This window comes from Hetaerina americana, unplaced genomic scaffold, assembly GCF_022747635.1.
Source record: "Hetaerina americana unplaced genomic scaffold, ioHetAmer1.1.p SCAF_2, whole genome shotgun sequence".
Taxonomy (NCBI): domain Eukaryota; kingdom Metazoa; phylum Arthropoda; class Insecta; order Odonata; family Calopterygidae; genus Hetaerina; species Hetaerina americana.
This window is the reverse complement of record NW_027286763.1, coordinates 61,540,230-61,560,024: the sequence shown is the minus strand read 5'-3', so window position 1 is coordinate 61,560,024 and position 19,795 is coordinate 61,540,230. Positions and strand designations below refer to the sequence as shown.

Below are 19,795 nucleotides of genomic sequence, written 5' to 3'. Positions count from 1 at the left end.
AATTTTTATAGATTAATACCTTGGAAGTTTTATTAATTTTTGCGTTGTTATATATTGAATTTAGTATTTGATTTTCTTCCTTCATTACATGCGTAAATCAAGGGGCATTATTTCGGCGTCGAATTATTATTATTATTATTATTATTATTATTATTATTATTATTATTATTATTATTATTATTATTATTATTATTATTATTATTATTATTATTATTATTATTATTATTATTATTATTATTATTATTATTATTATTATTATTATTATTATTATTATTATTATTATTATTATTATTATTATTATTATTATTATTATTATTATTATTATTATTATTATTATTATTATTATTATTATTATTATTATTATTATTATTATTATTATTATTATTATTATTATTATTATTATTATTATTATTATTATTATTATTATTATTATTATTATTATTATTATTATTATTATTATTGTTAATTGAAATATGAGCATAAAGACATTGTCAGGTGGCACACATGTCTCTAGAATCGTGATTGTTTTTGTACAGAACAACAAACAAAGTGATCATTAAAAAAAAACAATTACTCAAACAACCATTGAAAAAATCAAAATCAAATCGCTACAAGGATAATCAAGGAAAATACAAAGTAATACCACACGTGGTGCCGGATAACGCCAAGTCCAAAATCATGCACTGCCCTACATCACATCCCGACCAAAATCACTCACCGTCAACACATCACCCACTATCACAAACAAACTTCTCACTCCGTCCACATCATACATTTGCACTAATATCGCACACAGACTTTGCAAAGTTTATCACTCGGTCCTTAGCCCAGCGGCTGCCTTACGTCTGCTCTTAAAACCCCGAATATTTGATGGAAAGGGCTCTTTTTAGGAAATCCCTCGTGTGAGGTTCTCAAATCTAGAATCAATTTCAATTCCATACCACGCCCATCTTTTGAAATATTCTGTTGATGATGTGCGCATGGCAAAATGTTTATATAATAATCTTTAGTGCCCATTTGTCTGCCACTCTTTTTGAAGCACCTGCCGATTGATATGAAGTTTCATTAAAAGACTGGTTGGCAGATATAGCTGTAATCTAGAAAGTATGTAATTATTTTCAATAAACTCGATGGTATAAGGCTTGACTAAGTGGATAAAAGAAGAATACTATGTATTTTCCACAAAATACTATTTTATTTTGTACAACTAGTCACAACACATTGGCGTCATCCTCAGGTACAAGTAATTTTCGGAGAAATAACCAATGGGGTCCCTTCCCCCCAAACCCTCCCCGTTGCCGCTAATGGGCAGGCACCTTTCTCTTCCTACTCTAGGTCGTACCTTACCACCTCTTACAAGCCCCAACCCCTCCACTTCCCCCTCCTCTTTCCCGCCCCAATCTTAATCCCTCTAGTTTACAAATACCTTTACCGTATCCATAAACTTTCTCTACCTGAGGATGGCGTCTATGAATTAAAACTACGAGGGTCATCCGGAAAGTAGTACCCGTTCGTGAAATAAAGACACAAAAGTAAATATTAACAAACATAAAAAATTTTATTTGAAAGAGGATACTTTAAACTACTTCTCAACATAATCTCCAAGCAAATTAAGGCATTTGTCATAACGTGTGACAAGTTTCTGTATTCCTGCTGCATAGTCCTTCGCCGCCAGCTCATTGAGATACGCGAGGGACCCATCTTGCACAAATTTTTGCATAATGCAGATGGTGTTTAACAATTTCATGAACAATTGTTCGAGAAACATTGGGAAAATGCTCACAGATGTCATCAATTGTGACGCGCCGATCGTTCCTCACGAATTCGTCAACTGAGCTCACCAGTTGGTCTGTAATGACAGACGGTCTCCCCGAACGCTCATCGTCGTGTGTGTTCCCCCTCCCCATGTTGAAGTTGCGACACCACCGCCGAACAGACGACTCGTCCATTACATTGTCTCCATACACCTCCTTTAATTGGCGATGAATATCACATGGGCGAACGTTTCTTGCATTGAGGAATTTAATCACTGCCCTCACTTCACAACTGGCGGCGTTCTCAATTTTTTTAAACATTGTAAACAATCACAGAAACAACACAGGCAATGCTAGCGTCACGCAACTTGGCTCAGAGAAGGCAGACAAGCCACTGAAGCTATCTGACCTCGTCCAGCGGCTACTCGCGTCGTCAGCACTTCATGCGGCACGAACGGGTACTACTTTCCGGATGACCCTCGTAGTTGTACCAAATAAAAACTTTGTAGTGTAAAATACCTAGTATTCTGCTTTAATTTGAATTATTTCCAAGTTTAGAGGTTTCGAGCCCATTGATTCAGATTAATTATTCAAGGTATTTTATATTAGCTAACACTTAGATTAGTCTAAATAATAAAGCACGAAACAAACAATAGTCACTTAACAATTAAAGCCCCAATCAAGAATCATTTCTCTGAAGAGGACTGCTTTGCAGTCGAAACACTTGTGTCAGCTTCTGGGCACTCCGCTTACCCTTCCACAAAGTGCGAGTCACATTACTAACGTCGGAAGAGATTCCACGGTAGACCTGTGAGTGAGTTTTGCAAGGGTTAAGGCGTCTTCGCATACCTAAGCAAGTGAGTGATTGGCGGGCCCCTGGCGCAGAGGGAAACCTCTCCTAAGCCCTGATAAAGTGTGAGTGCAAGCAACTAGCAAGGATCAATGCTGCTTAGTACATCCGAGCTAGAGGGTGCGTGATTATTTTTCATTTATTATTATTCTCAATTTATTTTATTACGTGCGTTTGAGTGCTTGAGACTAGCAAGGATCAATGCTGTATAGTATATCCAAGCAAGATAGCACGTGATTTATTGGCAGTTTTCCATTTCATTGTTCTAACCGTTTGCGGTATCTAATTATATCAATTATTTTTAGTTTTTATTACATTTATTATTGGTTTTATTTCAGTTATTCATTTATTTTTATAATTTTAATCGATTTACTGCTTATATCTTCTCTAATTTCCCTCACCCATCCTTTGCCCAATTATAAGAATACGGCTGGGGTTGACTCTTCCCATTATATTCAAACGGCCGTAGCTACCGTTCGCTTTGTACAAAGTTAGACATAGAAAAGGAACATGACGTAGAGGAAGATAGCTTAGGTCCAGGTATACTCGACAATGAGATAGAAAGGGCATCAAGGGAGATGAAACTAAATAAGGCCGTGGGGGTAAATAACATTCCAGCGGAACTACTGAAATGTTTAGGAAAATATGGGAGGAAGAGGCTATATTCCTCCCTTCATCCCGTCCAACATCCCTATCCTGTTCCTTCCCTTTCCTCTTTTGCCCAACATTCTCCCCTCTATCGCAGTCTTCAACATCCCACTACCGGTCAACACCCCCTTCATCCACTTTACCTGCCGCCATAGGATTTCTCCCAACAAACCCCTCTCTTCGCCCACCATACCAAGTACTTCCTCATTTATTTTCTTCTCTGTCCATTTCACCTTCTCCGTTCTTCTCCAGACCCACATTTCAAAAGCCTCCAGTCTACGCCTATCCTCCTGCTACAACGACCATGTTTCCGCGCCGTACATAGCTACGCTCCATATCAACGTTTTTACGAGTCTTTTCTTAATGTCCTTACTCAACGTCCCTGTCATTAACTCCCTCCTCCTTGTGAAAGCCTCTTTGCCTAGCGCAATTCTTCTCCTTACGTCCCTACTACTTTGACCGAGTTGGTCCAAAACACTACCGAGATACGTAAACTGTTCTACCTGCTCTAGTTTTTTCCCTCCTATTCTAATGTTAAGCTTGGCCTTTGTCTTTCTAGAAAATCACATAACGTTTGTTTTATTAATATTGATTCTCATCCCATACCTGTCGCACTGAATTTCCAATTCACTCAGCAATGCTTGCAACCCCTTGGCTTACTGGCAAACTAAAGCTTGGTCATCAGCAAACCCAACTGATTTTAAGAATTCCCCGCCCAATTTCATTCCTACCTCCAGTTCTTCCCATGCCTCTTTGATCATTTCCTCTGAATACAGGTTGAACAGCAACGGTGATAAAGGGCAACCCTGCCTTACACCCCTTCCTAACACTGCCCATCCGGACTCCCCGTTTCCCACCCGCACCTGAGCAGTCTGAGACATGTACAGGTTGAAGATTAGCCTCCTTTCCCTCCAATCTATTCCTATTTTCTGCAATATACTCATTAGTTTTTCCCAATTCACTCTATCAAACGCTTTTTAGAAATCTACGAAACAGGCAAATACCTCCTGGTTGTGTTCTATATTCCTCTCGATTAATAATCTCATTACTGCAATGGCATCACGCGTACCGCGCATCTTTCCTCTTCCGAAACCCAAACTGATCATCCCCTAAGTAATCATATGCCCTACTCTCTATCCTTTTGTTTATGATCCTGAGAACAACTTTAGCTTCGTGGGATATCGAACTTATCTTCCTGTAGTCCTCACATGATGTAGCCTTTACCTTTTCGGAATAGTAACTAAAACTGATCTCACAAAGTCTTCCGGCCAGATACCTTCCTTGTAAATACTACCAATCAGCCCATATAGCCTCTTTCTCCCACATTTTCCTAAACATTTTAATAGTTCCGCGGGAATATTTTCCACCCCCACGGCCTTATTTACGAGGGTCATCCGGAAAGTAGTACCCGTTCGTGAAATAAAGACACAAAAGTAAATATTAACAAACATAAAAAATTTTATTTGAAAGAGGATACTTTAAACTACTTCTCAACATAATCTCCAAGCAAATTAAGGCATTTGTCATAACGTGTGACAAGTTTCTGTATTCCTGCTGCATAGTCCTTCGCCGCCAGCTCATTGAGATACGCGAGGGACCCATCTTGCACAAATTTTTGCATAATGCAGATGGTGTTTAACAATTTCATGAACAATTGTTCGAGAAACATTGGGAAAATGCTCACAGATGTCATCAATTGTGACGCGCCGATCGTTCCTCACGAATTCGTCAACTGAGCTCACCAGTTGGTCTGTAATGACAGACGGTCTCCCCGAACGCTCATCGTCGTGTGTGTTCCCCCTCCCCATGTTGAAGTTGCGACACCACCGCCGAACAGACGACTCGTCCATTACATTGTCTCCATACACCTCCTTTAATTGGCGATGAATATCACATGGGCGAACGTTTCTTGCATTGAGGAATTTAATCACTGCCCTCACTTCACAACTGGCGGCGTTCTCAATTTTTTTAAACATTGTAAACAATCACAGAAACAACACAGGCAATGCTAGCGTCACGCAACTTGGCTCAGAGAAGGCAGACAAGCCACTGAAGCTATCTGACCTCGTCCAGCGGCTACTCGCGTCGTCAGCACTTCATGCGGCACGAACGGGTACTACTTTCCGGATGACCCTCGTAGTTTTATCTCCCTTAATGCCCTTTCTATCTCATTGTCTAGTATGCCTGGACCTAATCTGTCTTCCTCTACGTCATATTCCTTTTCTATGTCTAACTTTGTTGGTCTAAGCTCTTTACTATACAGTTCTTCTATGTATTCCTTCCATCTCTCTTGGATCTCTCCTGCGTCAACTATTACCTTACCCTCCTTATATCTAACTGTTAGCATAGCTCTTCCTTTCTTACTTACCGATAACGATTTAACTTTGCTGTACAGCGCACCAATTTCACCCTTCCTCTGCAGACTTTCCATATCCTCGCACTGCGTCTTCCACCATGCTTCTTTTGCTTTATTTGTTGCCCGCCCCAATTTATTTTTCAATTCTTTGTACTTCATTTTGCCTAATTCTGTATTTACATTCTTCCATTTTCGCCACTCATCCATCTTTGTAATCATCTCATCCGTGATCGATGGTTTCCTAGTCCTTTTAGCGTTAACGGTTCCAATAGTGTCTTTTGCGGCTTTAGAAAACCCTTTCTTGATCATTTCACATTTTTCTTCGATAGTACTAAGCCCTTTACCACCCTCCATGATTTTCTCTACCACCTGTTTGTATTCCTTCCTTTTCAAACCATTTATTGCTTCTACATTCCATTTTCTAACTCGCCGTCCCTGCCTTATCTTTTTGAAACGGACGCTACATTTCATAACAACTGAATTGTGGTCAGAGTCCGCATCCGCTCCCGGGAAGCTGTGCGAATTTATCACATTGTTCCTAAACCTGTGTCTAACTTAGATATAATCTAGCTGATACCTTCCTGAGTCACCTGGCATTTTCCATGTATACCTGCGTCTTTTGTGGTGTCAAAACCAAGTGTTGGTGATGACTAACCCCTGTCTCCTGCAGAACTCAACTGCTTTCTCCCCGCGGTCATCCCTCGTGCCTAAACCGTAGTCCCAGACCTCATCACCATCTCTTCCTTCGGTTACCGTCGCATTCCGATCCCCCATCACTATCAAATGTTTCCCTGAAGGAACACACGCGGTAATGTCCTCTAACTGATCGTATATCCTATCGACCACTTCTTCCTTATGGTTGCTCGGTGGCATGTATACCTGAATAATAACTAAGTTCGTCGGTTCTGCTTTTATCTCCACTAGTAGTATTCTATCCGTTACCTGCTCTATGTTGACTATGCTTCTTCCTACCTCTTCATTTAATACTATGGCAACCCCTCGTTGGCTCTCGTCCCCACCGCTGTATATTATTCTATACTTATCACTCCAGTAATCCCCGCTATCTTTCCATCTCACCTTGCATAGACCGAAAATATCTATATTTCCCCTTTCCATCTCTCGCTTAACATTCCCCAATTTCTCATCATTGTCCTAGCATTCCACGTTCCTATTCCAACTAATTTGGTCTTCTTCTCCTGCGTCTTCTGTCCTGCTGCTGCTGGTTTTCCCTTTCAAGGGTTTCGTGGGATGACGACCGCGGAAGCCTTGCCTCCCCCGCTGCCGGGCACGACACACGGCCGATTGGGCCGAGCCCCGTGGTTGCCAGGACTCAAAATCTCTGTATTGTCCATCATATTTTTCTTGGGAATGATAATTGAGGTGGTTTCCCGTTGCCTTCCTCAATAGTGTTTTTAACGTGACACCATCACTTACTGGCCGCCCCACAGGGGTCAGACGCCATTGCAGCCTCCTCACTGAGGAACAGACGCTGCGTGGACTACTTTTCGTCTGGCTCCTAACCTTCGACCTATCTGGCATGGGTGACCCTAGCAGGAGCAATAATTATTACCCCCGCCAGCACAGCTCTAGGGGTCATCGGAACGCACAAGCCCTTCCACCACGTCAAGGTTGTAGTCCGGGGAGGGATACATATATATATATATAAGAGCGTTCCATTTCGAAGATTTTATAATTATATATATATATATATATATATATAATATCTTCGAAATGTAACGCTCTTCGGCGACGTACAAATATATAAAAACACAGATGTAGATTTTTAGAATATAGAGACACAAAGAAAGGACACTCACAATTTGTTATTTGACGTTTCGACAGCACGGCTGTCGTCTTCAGAATGGCGTTCTCGGGGAAGAGCGGAGAGGATGTGCGGGGGAGAGGTGGGGGAAGGAGAGGTAAAGGGACCAATAGGAAATGAACAAGGGGGTGGGGGGGATATGTAGACAGCCATATGATGCATTCAGTGGGCTTGGTTCAGCCCGGGCGGTTTGAATGATTGGGCCACCCAGATATGCGCCATCTCGCGGGTTCTCACCTCTATAATACTCGCAGATTTGGGAAGGATTTCAATCACCGAAACGGAGAAGCAGTCGTCAAAAGATTGATTGTGGGAAGCGGTGTGAGTAGGGATGGGGTAATTAAGAAAGGTGGGAGATTTGGTGGAATATCGGTGGTTATTCTCCTTTCTTTGTGTCTTTATATTCTAAAAATCTACATCTGTGTTTATATATATATATATATATATATATATATATATATATATATATATTATATATATATATATATATATATATATTTATTTATATTTATATATATATATATATATATATATATTATATATATATATATATATATGTATATATATAAGGATATAATAAAAACCGTGCATAGATAACATGAAAAATACCATTTCGTTAAAGTGATATACAATGTTGATTTTCGTTTATTGTTTACCAACAAATTTATTTAAAATCCGACAATTAGTTTACATTCATAATATTTAGCAGAAGTATACAGCTCGAAAGATTGGTTCATTGGTTTCAAATGTGTATCGGAGTTACCTATTTGCAATGTAAAAGACTATTTACCACCTATTTATGTGCAAATAGGGGCCAATCGTATGCGGCAGCTCAAGGTTCAGAATCAAACTGAATAATTAGCATAAATGCCTTAAATACGCGGAACAGTTGTTTGAAGATGTTCAGTTCTTAAATGTTCGTTTTCAATTCGGATTAAAAAAAAATTTCTATTGCAAAATTCTTTGTGAAACATTTCCAGTGTAACAATACTTTTTGTGTCTCTTGTTGTATGGTTGGCATCAATGGTAACATTCTCCTCGAGGGTGGCTAAGGTGTGTCCGAACGTACGATGAATTGTAATGTCTGGCTGAATCAAGGTTGGAAGGGACATGCGTACCAATGCGACGATGCGTACCTTGAATTTTTTATGGGTCTAAGACGGAATAAGAAATCAATGTCTCCCGATAGATATCTTATAACAACTGATATATCAGCAAATTAATTTAATTTTTATGATACTCCTCCAACTTTTTATGCAACGCATATCGCCGTTTAGCGCATGATATATCCCAATAAAATAAATATGCTTTGCTTCAGTTATTCATGATATACGGGTTCGTATTCGTGAGGGAAGGAGGTCACACGATTGGCAACACAACAAATGTCAACCTAGAACTGATCAATCGATATAGAAACATTTACGTTAGTGAACAAGCGGCATTGCGAACTAATAAATTCACAGGTGCGCATCATTATGAAAGTGATCTGCAAACCTTACAGTACCGTCTTAATCCCTAAAAACTAAGATTTTATTTCCTTAATTCACTCCAGGAAAAGGGAAACATATTCTATCCTAAATTATAAATTTTATTTGCATTTGTCTATAAATTTTTAAAGATCCGTTCCTTTAATTCCGCAATCCGCGATACTTCCCGCTTCGTACGAATTAACGCGGGATTTTTTTTTAAACTTTGCTGTCGTAAGCATCCTCATTTTCTTTATATTCTTATCACCACCAAGGGCAAAATTCATGTGAATACGGAAAATTGGACGGCAAGAAAATAAAAATGAATGGCCTTAAGATAGCCAATAATTCAGCTGCCACAATCTTCTATCGCTCCTTCAGATTCACTTTACAAAATTAATCAACAGTTTTGCCGAAGTTGAATAGTGTTAAATGACGTCGTATGTTTAGCCTTCCCTTTACCACCTCAGCCAATTTTAAGGATTACTTTTAGCATTAAAAAAAACCAGTAACACCTTTTTACTTTTACCAGAATTATTTCGTATTCACACTTTTCATGAAACTAAATTTCGACGCATGTTACGTATCTCTCATTTGACGCAGATATTACGACAGAAAATGTTCATGTTTGGGTAATGAAATCTTTACATTTTCCTCGGAAAGGTGACAATATATAAGTTTCAAAAAAGGGTCTGATATGTCCTTTATTTGTTGAAGAAATATGAATAGGGGTAATGACATAAAATTCAATATAACACCATTAAAATAATCAGCAATCGACTGGTTAATGCAGGAAATAAACTGTTTTCGTTTCAATAACAAACTCCGTCTTGTTGTTGTTATTATTTGTAATCGCGTTGATATACAACGTAGAATGAATACAAACCTTTAAAAATACTATTAAACCTAGATGGGAGGTAGTATACTGAGGTATGAGGAATTATTTTATAATAACAGTTTAATTACAATTATCATTGAGGGTGTAAAAGGGAATCGCAAGTTTTACATATCGTTTCCATATCGTTCCTATCCGTGCAGCAGCCCATTATATTCTTTTAATGACATTTTCTTTGCTGCATTCACACCTAAAGCGTATGAGTTGGTATGGAAAAATGATACATCAATCTGCGGCGTCTTTTACTTCCATATTTTAGTCAATAGGCCCTAGCAATACTGCTTTAAGCTTACATAATTTTACATAATGTTTCATTGATAGCTTTTCTCCCTGTTCAGTTTCTTCATTGGATTAAATATGCAGCGGATACTGCATAGTTTATATAATAACTAGAGGAGACTGCATATTTTAATTTCAATCAACTTCACATAGTGCATATTTTAAGATTATGTAAAGATGCACAGTCATAAGGGAAGAGTAGGAGTAACGTCGTGAATAGTTTATTTCAGATTATAATTACCTGTAAACACAGTCTAAGAGAAATATAATGAAATAAATTCGAGATTAAGAGATTAAATTTCCTGGGGAAATATATCACTGTTATTTTAAAAGCACAATACTTTTATTTAACCATGGCAACTGATTTTGAGGGGCTTTTTAGTGATTTGAATACATACTTTCTGTTTGACATTTAAGTAATTAGACTAATTCATTTGTTCATCTTTAACTGGTACATTAATAATTAAAATATTTAATCCACCAATATTGAAATTATGGCGTCGTCAAACACTCATTGGTGATAGATAAACGAACGTGAGGAAAAATAAATGTCAAGTTGTTGATAGATATATAAATAAATAAATAAATAAATAAATAAATATATATATATATATATATATATATATATATATATATATATATATATATATGTGTGTGTGTGTGTGTGTGTGTGTGTGTGTGTGTGTGTGTGTATATATGTATTCTAAAAATTATTTTATTGTCTGTATTAATAGCAATCGCAGGAATCAACCGGAAATGCTGTTTAATAGGTAATTCACTCATGAGGGTAGGGGGCCCTGTTCCTCTCCCTGTGCCGCCCGTGGTTTTCCAGGGAGATTTGGTACCCGAAAAATAATTCAGCTCGGGTGAAACGGAGGGTGTTCAAGGCGTGGTGTCGACCCCTAATCCAGTAGCTAATTGAGATACTTAAAAAGGATTATAGCCAGTGACATCTTTTTACGCATAGAGATAAATATTTTATATCCATATTTACCACACCGTTTCTAGGTTTAGAGGTAATTATTCCCCTTTTCCCATATAAATAATATTTTGCTGAAACAGATAGTCGACCTTAAGGAGGTGATTTTTCCGTTCTAGGATTACGGGTTGGAGGAGATGAAAATAAAATCTAGTTAGACCTGATTGTGCCTAATGAATTGAAATTAAGTCGCAATGTGGACCATAACGAAAATCTGAAAGGGCATTTAAATAGTGTAGAAACGATATTTAGCATGAAATGTAAAGATATGAGAATTTTGAAAGCTGGGATTTAATATGCAGTGCTCCGAGTTACCGAAAGCGGGTTTTTCATGGGTCAGCAAAAGCAAATTAATGGGTAAGCCCTTCGCCAACAAATCTAGTGCAATTTAACTTCCACCTATTTAAACTCATTTAAAGTTGATTCCGACGAGAAAAACTAGAATTTCTGTAGTCAAAATGTAATTAAGTAGTAGTGGATTCCGAACACCTTTAAGGGACGCGATTTTCAAATATGAACAACAATTTTATTATGTTTTTATACACTGAAAGCTAAAAATAATGTTAACTTTGAAAATAATCACACTAATTAAGAGACCAAAACTCACTTACAGTATATTATTTTATATTCGGGATGTCAAAAGGTATAGTCGGGCAAATTGCTTACACTAATTTTGAATTTTATTGAATTAAAAAATATGAAATCAAATAACGCATGAAAGATATGCATGAACCCTATGGTCCAGGATTCCCAGGAATATCTGTTACGCGAAAAATCACAAGTCTTGATGAAGCTCAGGGTGCCCAGAGACATCTCCCAGGATCGAACCCTGGATCTCATTAGCCCAACACCACTGGAATACCCACTTCACTGAACTGCCACGTCCGATTAGTATTATTTCTAATTACATAGATAATTCAATCTACGAAACTAAAGTAAATTACCTTATTTGAATATCTTCCATTTAATTATTTGATGTTCAGTTCTGAGTTAAGTGAAATTATTTAAGTGAAAATTGGATTTATCAGTTGACTAATCAACTACAAAATATCTTGAATTACCTGGGTATGAATATATTTTTCCACTGCTCTAGAGTCAGATTGTAGTCCTTCCGCCCCGGGACGAAGCACCAATGGTCTGGAACTGTCATCACCATGATGTAGTTGATGAAGGGCATTGCGAAGAGCGTTATTAGCGCGAAATTGAATATGATGTTAAAGCGATTCTGATAATATCCTTTGGATCCAACGTCATCGAGCAGCTTCTCGAAGAGTTCCGCTTCTGTTCCCACTGGAAATTCACCCTCCGTCCTATTCAAGTGCTCCTCTTCATGCCTCCCCGTCAACCAGGCTTCCATATTTCCGTCCTCCCCACCTTTCACCCTCTCGTTCATCCTTTCTTCGTGATGTGAAAATAAAAACAAAGGATAGACGATGGTCTTTGCTCTTCGGCAGGTCTCAACGAGCAAGCGAATGGCCGGACGACTAATGGTGGCCCGCCAAATAATAACCTAGTGAAGGAGCTGTCTTTTCCAGCGCGGCTGTCGAATGAGTGGGCGACTTCGGCTGACCCGCCAAACGATAACAAAGTGTCGGGGTTTGTGTCTTTTCCAGCGGCTGTCGTATGAGTGGATTTGCCGTTCCACTGCTAGCGTACGAGCGTAACCAATTAACGACCGTCTTCACAGCCTCTTGCTTTACCATCTAAACTCAGTGCTGCCCTCTGAGGAGATTGTCGCGAACAAGTGAAAACTGTAAATCTCAAGAGTTAGATACGGCCAGTTCATAACTTAAATGTTAATGTACGCTCATCTGTTTTTTTCTTGTTTGGGTATTTTTTTAAATAAAAGGAAATGAAACTTGTATTTATAAATAATATTTCAAAACTATTTTCCGTAAATGCAAATTTGCACTATCAATATTAATGAAGTTTTGGTACGGGCTAAGTAACCCTTCTCCAAAACAGCGCGGTGTAATTGTAAATTCACAGAGCAATAGTTAAGGGTACATCTTTGGCAGAATTATAAATGAATAAGAGCAATATATCGTATGCATTGCGTTACAGTGGTGATAGACAACTACGGCAAGTTTCGTTAGCTGGAAATATCCATACATTATGCACAAAAATTAAATGAACCTCAAAAAATATAGTTTGATATTTTTAAATTTACAGAAGAACTTTGCAGTCAAAGAATAAAGTGAATAGACTTTAAGTCTAATCACTTTAGTAAGAGCAAAGCATTCACTCGTGGAGGAGATTTGAGAAAGAAGAATAAATGCAATTTAAATGAAAGATGACCAAAATATTGCTTTGTAAGTGTGCAGGAATATTTTCGAGAGGTTTAATAAGGAGTCACCATCTCCCTGTGGAACCATTTTGAAAACCTAAAAAAAAGAATTTTACTGATGTATATAATTGAAGTGGAGGCTCTAACTGTGGCTGTTTTATCTTGAATATTAGAAATGTAATAAAATTACACTTATTCGTCAGAAAACAAAAAAATCTATCCTATTATTTCTCCGTCCTATTCACGCTATAATTCAGTCTTATATCTGCTGATATCCTCACCGTGGCACGCGCTTACCATGATAAATTAGCAGTGACTGGAACTATATTTTTATTTCTACGTTATTATAAGTTACAATGGTTAGAACTTGCAATTCCTCAGCGATTTCCACCTACGTACATACGGCCGGTCGGTACATTAGTAGTGGAAACGGAGCATTGGATGCGCGAACTCAGAACGGCCAAGTCTTGGCTGTGAGGCGGCAGAAGGGGACGGAGGAGGGTGTGGCGGTGAATGGCGAGGAAAGAGGGATGGATGGAGGGAAGAGGGCGTAAAGGGTGGGAGAGAGTTCGTGAGACATGGAGCTAGCCATCTCAATGCACGGAGAGGAGAAGAATCTTCTAGCAATCGTTGCCTCCAGTTGAAACACTTGCTATCGCCTTTTTTCTATCCTCCCCATCCCCCCCTGTCTCACAGTATTCATCTCTCGCTTGGTTTCCGTTGGCACCATGCAAGTGTTTCCCGAGTGGAGATCTTGACGCTGCCGCTCTCGAAGTTAAGTGCAGGCTGTGGGGATAAATGAAACATTACGCCTGACTGCACACGCGATTACATAACCGTGTGAGTGGGGACGATAGAATTCTGGCCATTACAAGAAGTAGAGGAACGTGCTGATTGTATATTTTCATTTTTACCAAAAATATGTAATCATCTACTCTACTGGTTATATTATCGTGCTTTTTAGGACCGATATGTCGTAATTGGCTTTGGTTTCAAAATACCTTCTGAGGGTTTGTTGCGGTCGTAACAATTAATGAAACTCGTTTTCCCAAAAATATAGTATCCTCCAGTGCTGATGTGTTGAATCGATTCTTTCGATAAGAGAAGATTTTTCCGATGTGCCAAGATAGTTGCTAAACGCAATCGTTACAACGTTTGTATACTTATGATAGGTAACGCTCTAATGTTGATTACTAGCAATTACCTGCCAAAAGCAAAAAGCGTACTAAATAACATCCAAAAACATTCATCATATTTTTGCAGATGAAAATGTTATAATGGATAGAGTGAGATGATGGGAAACCATGGCTAATAAAAGCATCGGGACAGCAAAAATATTCATTGTAAAAATCTCCAAATGCGATTTCGAAACGGTTTTTCAAGTATGTTGCCGAAACATGCCCGAAAAGACATTGGATGAGATTACATTCCAATAAAAATTTCTATTGATGGAAGTTTATACTCTATTTTTGCATGATGATCACCTGGAGAAAATGGAATCAGAAAAATGAAAAAATTATACTTTAATGAGATAAATAGAATTTTTCCACTCCTAACATAAGCTCTTTGTGTGCGAGAAGCCTAGAAGGCTCAAGTATTTCATTCACGTCGTTAGCATGATCCACTTACTTTATCGCAATCATCCATCGGTCGAGTAAGTTTCTGTCCAGCAAAGCTGGCCCAAAATTCCTTCAAGAATCCACGCTTAAACGGCGTGATTATCAATGAAAGGGATCGCACCAAAAACCTTGCCTGAATGGAGTGGCAGTAGTTAATATAGTTTAGTGACTTGGCATCCGACCCTCTCCTATTGGTGAGGGAGAAAATTGTCGGGGAGAATCGGTTTGTCCGGGGAAAGGAAGAGGATTGTTACGTATCTCGCCCGGTCCATCTTCTTGACCTTATTCCGGCTCTGGGGTGGGGGTGGCTGAGTGGTGGGAAGGGGTACGGGCGTCTAGAAGAGAGAGTGGGCAGAGATCAGAGGACATGCATTATCATCAGAGCGGAGTTGGCCCGGCGGCTTCATGTAACAATGGTCGTTGAAATGCCTCATATCTCATCGCATGCGTATAATAAGTGTCCTTAGCTATTGACAATAAGTCTTATAATCGGTCGTCTCCCACTGTTGATGTATTTCGGCGCTTTCATCACCGACGTTAAGACGAAAAACATATATGAGGTGGATTCTTGTATTATGACTTAGCCCCTATCAGAAGCATTTTAACCAAATCTTAGATGAGAGCGATAAACTGCATATGTTACGTTACTGACGGCATTCAAAGCCTTATGTCCTCTAAATTTATCGTAAAAATAGAGTTAATATTGAAGGTGGATATATATCATTAGGTAATAATAATACAAAAACTAAAAACCTATGCTGGTTTGATAGTTTAGAGAAAAGCTCATCTAAGGAAATTCCAGAGTTTTGTGGAATTCAGGCATCAGGGTATGTGGAGGGAGGAGAGGAATGACTCCCTTGGAAGATTTTTTATAATATATCGCATTTTTTATTTTGCCTTATTCTACTCTGCTTGTTTTACATTGGCCGAGCTATTTAACGCCTATAGAAGCAGCGCAGCTTTATCTAAAACATATTGATTCTCATAATTTCTCTAACTTTAATATATTTAGAATTTCGAATCGGATGCTATCTCATTCAGTTCATTCACCTCATTTGCTTAAAAAAACAAATTTTGAGATTGGACCAGAAAACTTCTTTTACAATCGCATTTTGTGATATTTTCTCTAGATCCGTTTCTTCCAATAATATATGTACTTAAAAGTACTTAGGTCATCATATTTCTTGTCTTTTCAATCTGCTCCGCCCTTAATATCTATTACCTGAAAAGAAACTTGTGAAAAATAAAATTATTGTAAAACCAAGTAAAAATGAAGAACTGCAAAATGAAAGAACATGAATGCTACTCACGAGTATTTGTGTCACAATGATGTAACCTATGATATTATTCACAGCTAATATTTTAAGAAAATATTAATACGTTCCATTTTGATTGATCTAAATAAAATGAAAGCACAAGTTCTGTGGAATGTGTAACTGTACAATGAATAATAATTAACATAATTATCACTCTGCCAATGGAACCAAAGAGTAATAAAATTTTTGTCGAGTTACAAATTTTATAATTCTTACCCTGTGGTTCCCTTCAATCATTCATGTTCGGAGAAGGTTCAAAAACGTTCCAACAAATGGAAAAAAAATAGGAGTAAAATAATGAGTTTCATGCACATTTATGACTGTTAATATGAATTAATATCCATGACAGCTTTCTGTTTATAACTCACCAGAAAAAAAATTCACATTGAAATAGCCTCTTCAGTAAAGGGAGGGAGAGAGCACGCCGCGAGTCGGGACCCAAAACGATTCATTGAACATTTCATTAAGCCGTCAAGAAAGAAAAGAAAGAAAAGTCATTTTTAAGTCCAAAGCAATCAAAGTAAACCATTATTTAAAATCTCTTTGCGTTGATGTCCTTGAAAAAAGAAATGGAAGATATCGGGATGCAGTGAATCGTTGTACATTGCAGGGGTGGTTGGATATTGGGTCATGGACTTAATACCTTGCCCTCTCAGTCCGTTGAGAGACAGATTCAGTTCAATGGTACAGGGTGGATCGTAAGAACGGAGCATCTGATAGTAACGTAGCCACTTTATATACAGGTATAATAACACTGTAAACTTTTTTTCTTACTAGAACGGCATTTTTTTAAGAATCATAAACGCTGCGACCTTTATACATTATTGCATATCTATTTTATATACAATTGATTAAATTGAGCTAGTTAACCTGTTCACTGCAGCGTTTCTGTAATTACTTGGTGTATTACTGATGCCGATTAAAACATTTAAGTCGTTTTAAAGGTTCTTTTTTCTTGCTTTTTAGCATATCCCATTGTGGTGACGTTTGTCTTTGGCCAAAGTACTTCTGACTCAAATCCGGGCGATGGCTTTGGTCATCCCCAGTCAAATTTAAGTAACTTCTACGATCTTTTCTTTAGTCCAGATCTTTTCCGGAAATCATGAGATAAAATCAAGTGACCTGCTATCTTGTACTGTCTAAATTTCAGCGTCTTTATTAGTAGGAGGTAGATTCAATCCTCAAATTTCTATCCTGAAATTCGAGTAGAATACTGGTAAAGTTTGTGAAGTGTGTATTTTATGATTTAACAAGATAAATAAAACCATTTCAAATGTAGATACCTACAAATACATATTTGTAAAATATATGCAGTGCATATTAATAATAACACATGAAAATGCCTTATGCGTAATTGATTATTGAGTTGACACTTACATAGTAACTATTAAGTTGAGGGTAGAAGTATTAACTTCGTCAAATTTATCTTTTCGCACGATTGTTTTGTATCTCCATAAAAAAAACCATAAACACAGTAATCAACCCGAAGGTCGGTTTAGTAGGTGATGGTAGAGTTCACCCAGTACTAAGCCCGTTATCTCTCTATAGTTACTGCTAAAATACTTCTGCAAGGGAGTGATATAGTTTTGCATCTTCTTCAAGGATGAATATATGATCCATCAAAGGATTTAGCGATGAGGAAAGTGTGCGCCAAGATCGTGCCCAAGGTGTTGTCAGACGACCTAAAAACCAGCCGAGCGGAAATTTCAAGTGAACTTTTGCAATGCATTGAAAATGAACCTGATTATTTGGACAACGTCATCACTGGTAATGAAACCAGGGTTTTTGAATACGACCCAGTAACGAAACGACAAAGCTCTGAGAGGTATACCGGCCAGTCTCCCAAGCGCAAAAAGGCAAGAATGAGCAAATCATAAGGGAAAAGAATGCTCATTGTCTTTTTCGACAGTGAAGGAGTGGTCCATAAGGAGTTTTTTCTTCGAGGACAGACAGTAAATGCAGCCTACAACGTGGATATGCTGAAAAGACTCCGAAAAAGGGTTCATCAGGACGAGAAAAGACATCTCCGCTACCTGGCAACTCCACCACGCCATCGCGCCTTGCCACAAAGCGCTACGAGTACGCGATTTCCTGGCCAAACACCAGGTGCCAACGCTGCCCCACCCACCACCCCATATAGTCCTGACGTTGCCCCAGCAGACTTCTTTCTGTTCCCCCGGATTAAGGTAGCCCTGAAAGGAACCAGCTTTTCGTCGATAGAAGAGATCTAATCATCCGTGACGAAGACCTTGCGAGAGGTCCCCGGAGACGCCTTCCAGGGCCCGTACCGGTCATGGCAGAGTCGCTGGAAAAATGTGTGGAGGCCCAACGACGGTACTTTGAAGAATATCAAATGTTTGTGCAAATCTGTTCAGTAAATTACTTTGAAAAAATAAATTGCATTACTTTTGGAACGTATCCTGTAGATAGTCGACTTTATTTTGAGGCGAGAATGAGACTATGGATTCTATTTTACCACCGAACCCCTTAGATGGACAAGTCAAAAGATCCGTTTTCGGTCCGAAGTCGAAAGATTTGCCTGCGACTTTTCCACGACTCGAAGGTTCCTGGTACGTGGATTCCGGAAGGTCCACGCGTGCAAGCTCTTTGACGGCATTTAGGGGTCCGAGGGTGGCATCCTTTGAGGGAGGAATTCTTTTTTGGGAATATGAAATAGACTGCTGGTACCAAGTCGGGACTGTAAGGGGTATTGGAAAGCGTCGCGATGCCATTTTTATCAGATGGTCGGTTACCTTGGAGCCTCAAGAACGCAAGACGGGACGAGTTTCGGCACGAGTTTAGCGGAGATCATTCGCATAGCCAAATGTTGTGATATTGGTGTGCCCTGTCATTTTATCAGCACCAATACGGTCTGCGATCATGTACGTTGTCCTCGTTGTCATCGATGGCCGTCCGTAGTATACACATACATATATATATATATATATATATATATATATATATATATATATATATATATACATATATATATATATATATATAATGGGCTGACACAATATAACACAAATAGAATAGAATAGCTATTCTATTCTATTTGTGTTATATTGTGTCAGCCCATTATTGTGCCGCTCGTGTAAGTTTTTCCGTACAATCGTTATATATATATATATATATATATATATATATATATATATATATATATATATATATATATATATTATATAAACACCCACACACACATAATTCAAGGACGAAAGCATGTCACAAACTGCAGTTTTACGTGACACAAGCTCTTCAAAGATGGCCGAGAGAGAGTGTGGAGGACGACCCCCGCGCCGGCCGGCCGTCGATCTCATGAAGGACAACGTACAACGTGTGCGTGAAGTGTTGACTTTAGACCGTCGGTTAAGTGTGCGCATGATTAACCATATCATGATATAAAACCATAAGACAGTAATAATATAATAACACAGTAATCAACCTGAAGGTCGGTTTGGTAGGTGATGTTGGAGTTCACCCAGTACTAAGCCCGACGGCGTGTGAAATTCACACATCAGGATAGG

General features: G+C 38.5%; 1 protein-coding gene across 1 annotated transcript in view; it reads right to left on the bottom strand.

Annotated features, from left to right (window-relative positions):
* Positions 1-12,562, bottom strand: part of LOC139687831 (organic cation transporter protein-like) — a 30,794-nt gene extending 18,232 nt beyond the window's left edge. Inside the window, exon 1 of the mRNA XM_071585145.1 lies at positions 12,111-12,562. Within this exon, the coding sequence (XP_071441246.1) occupies positions 12,111-12,442 (332 nt within the window). The 5' untranslated portion in view covers positions 12,443-12,562. The remainder of the gene's footprint in view (positions 1-12,110) is intronic.
* Between the last annotated feature and the right edge of the window lie 7,233 nt (positions 12,563-19,795).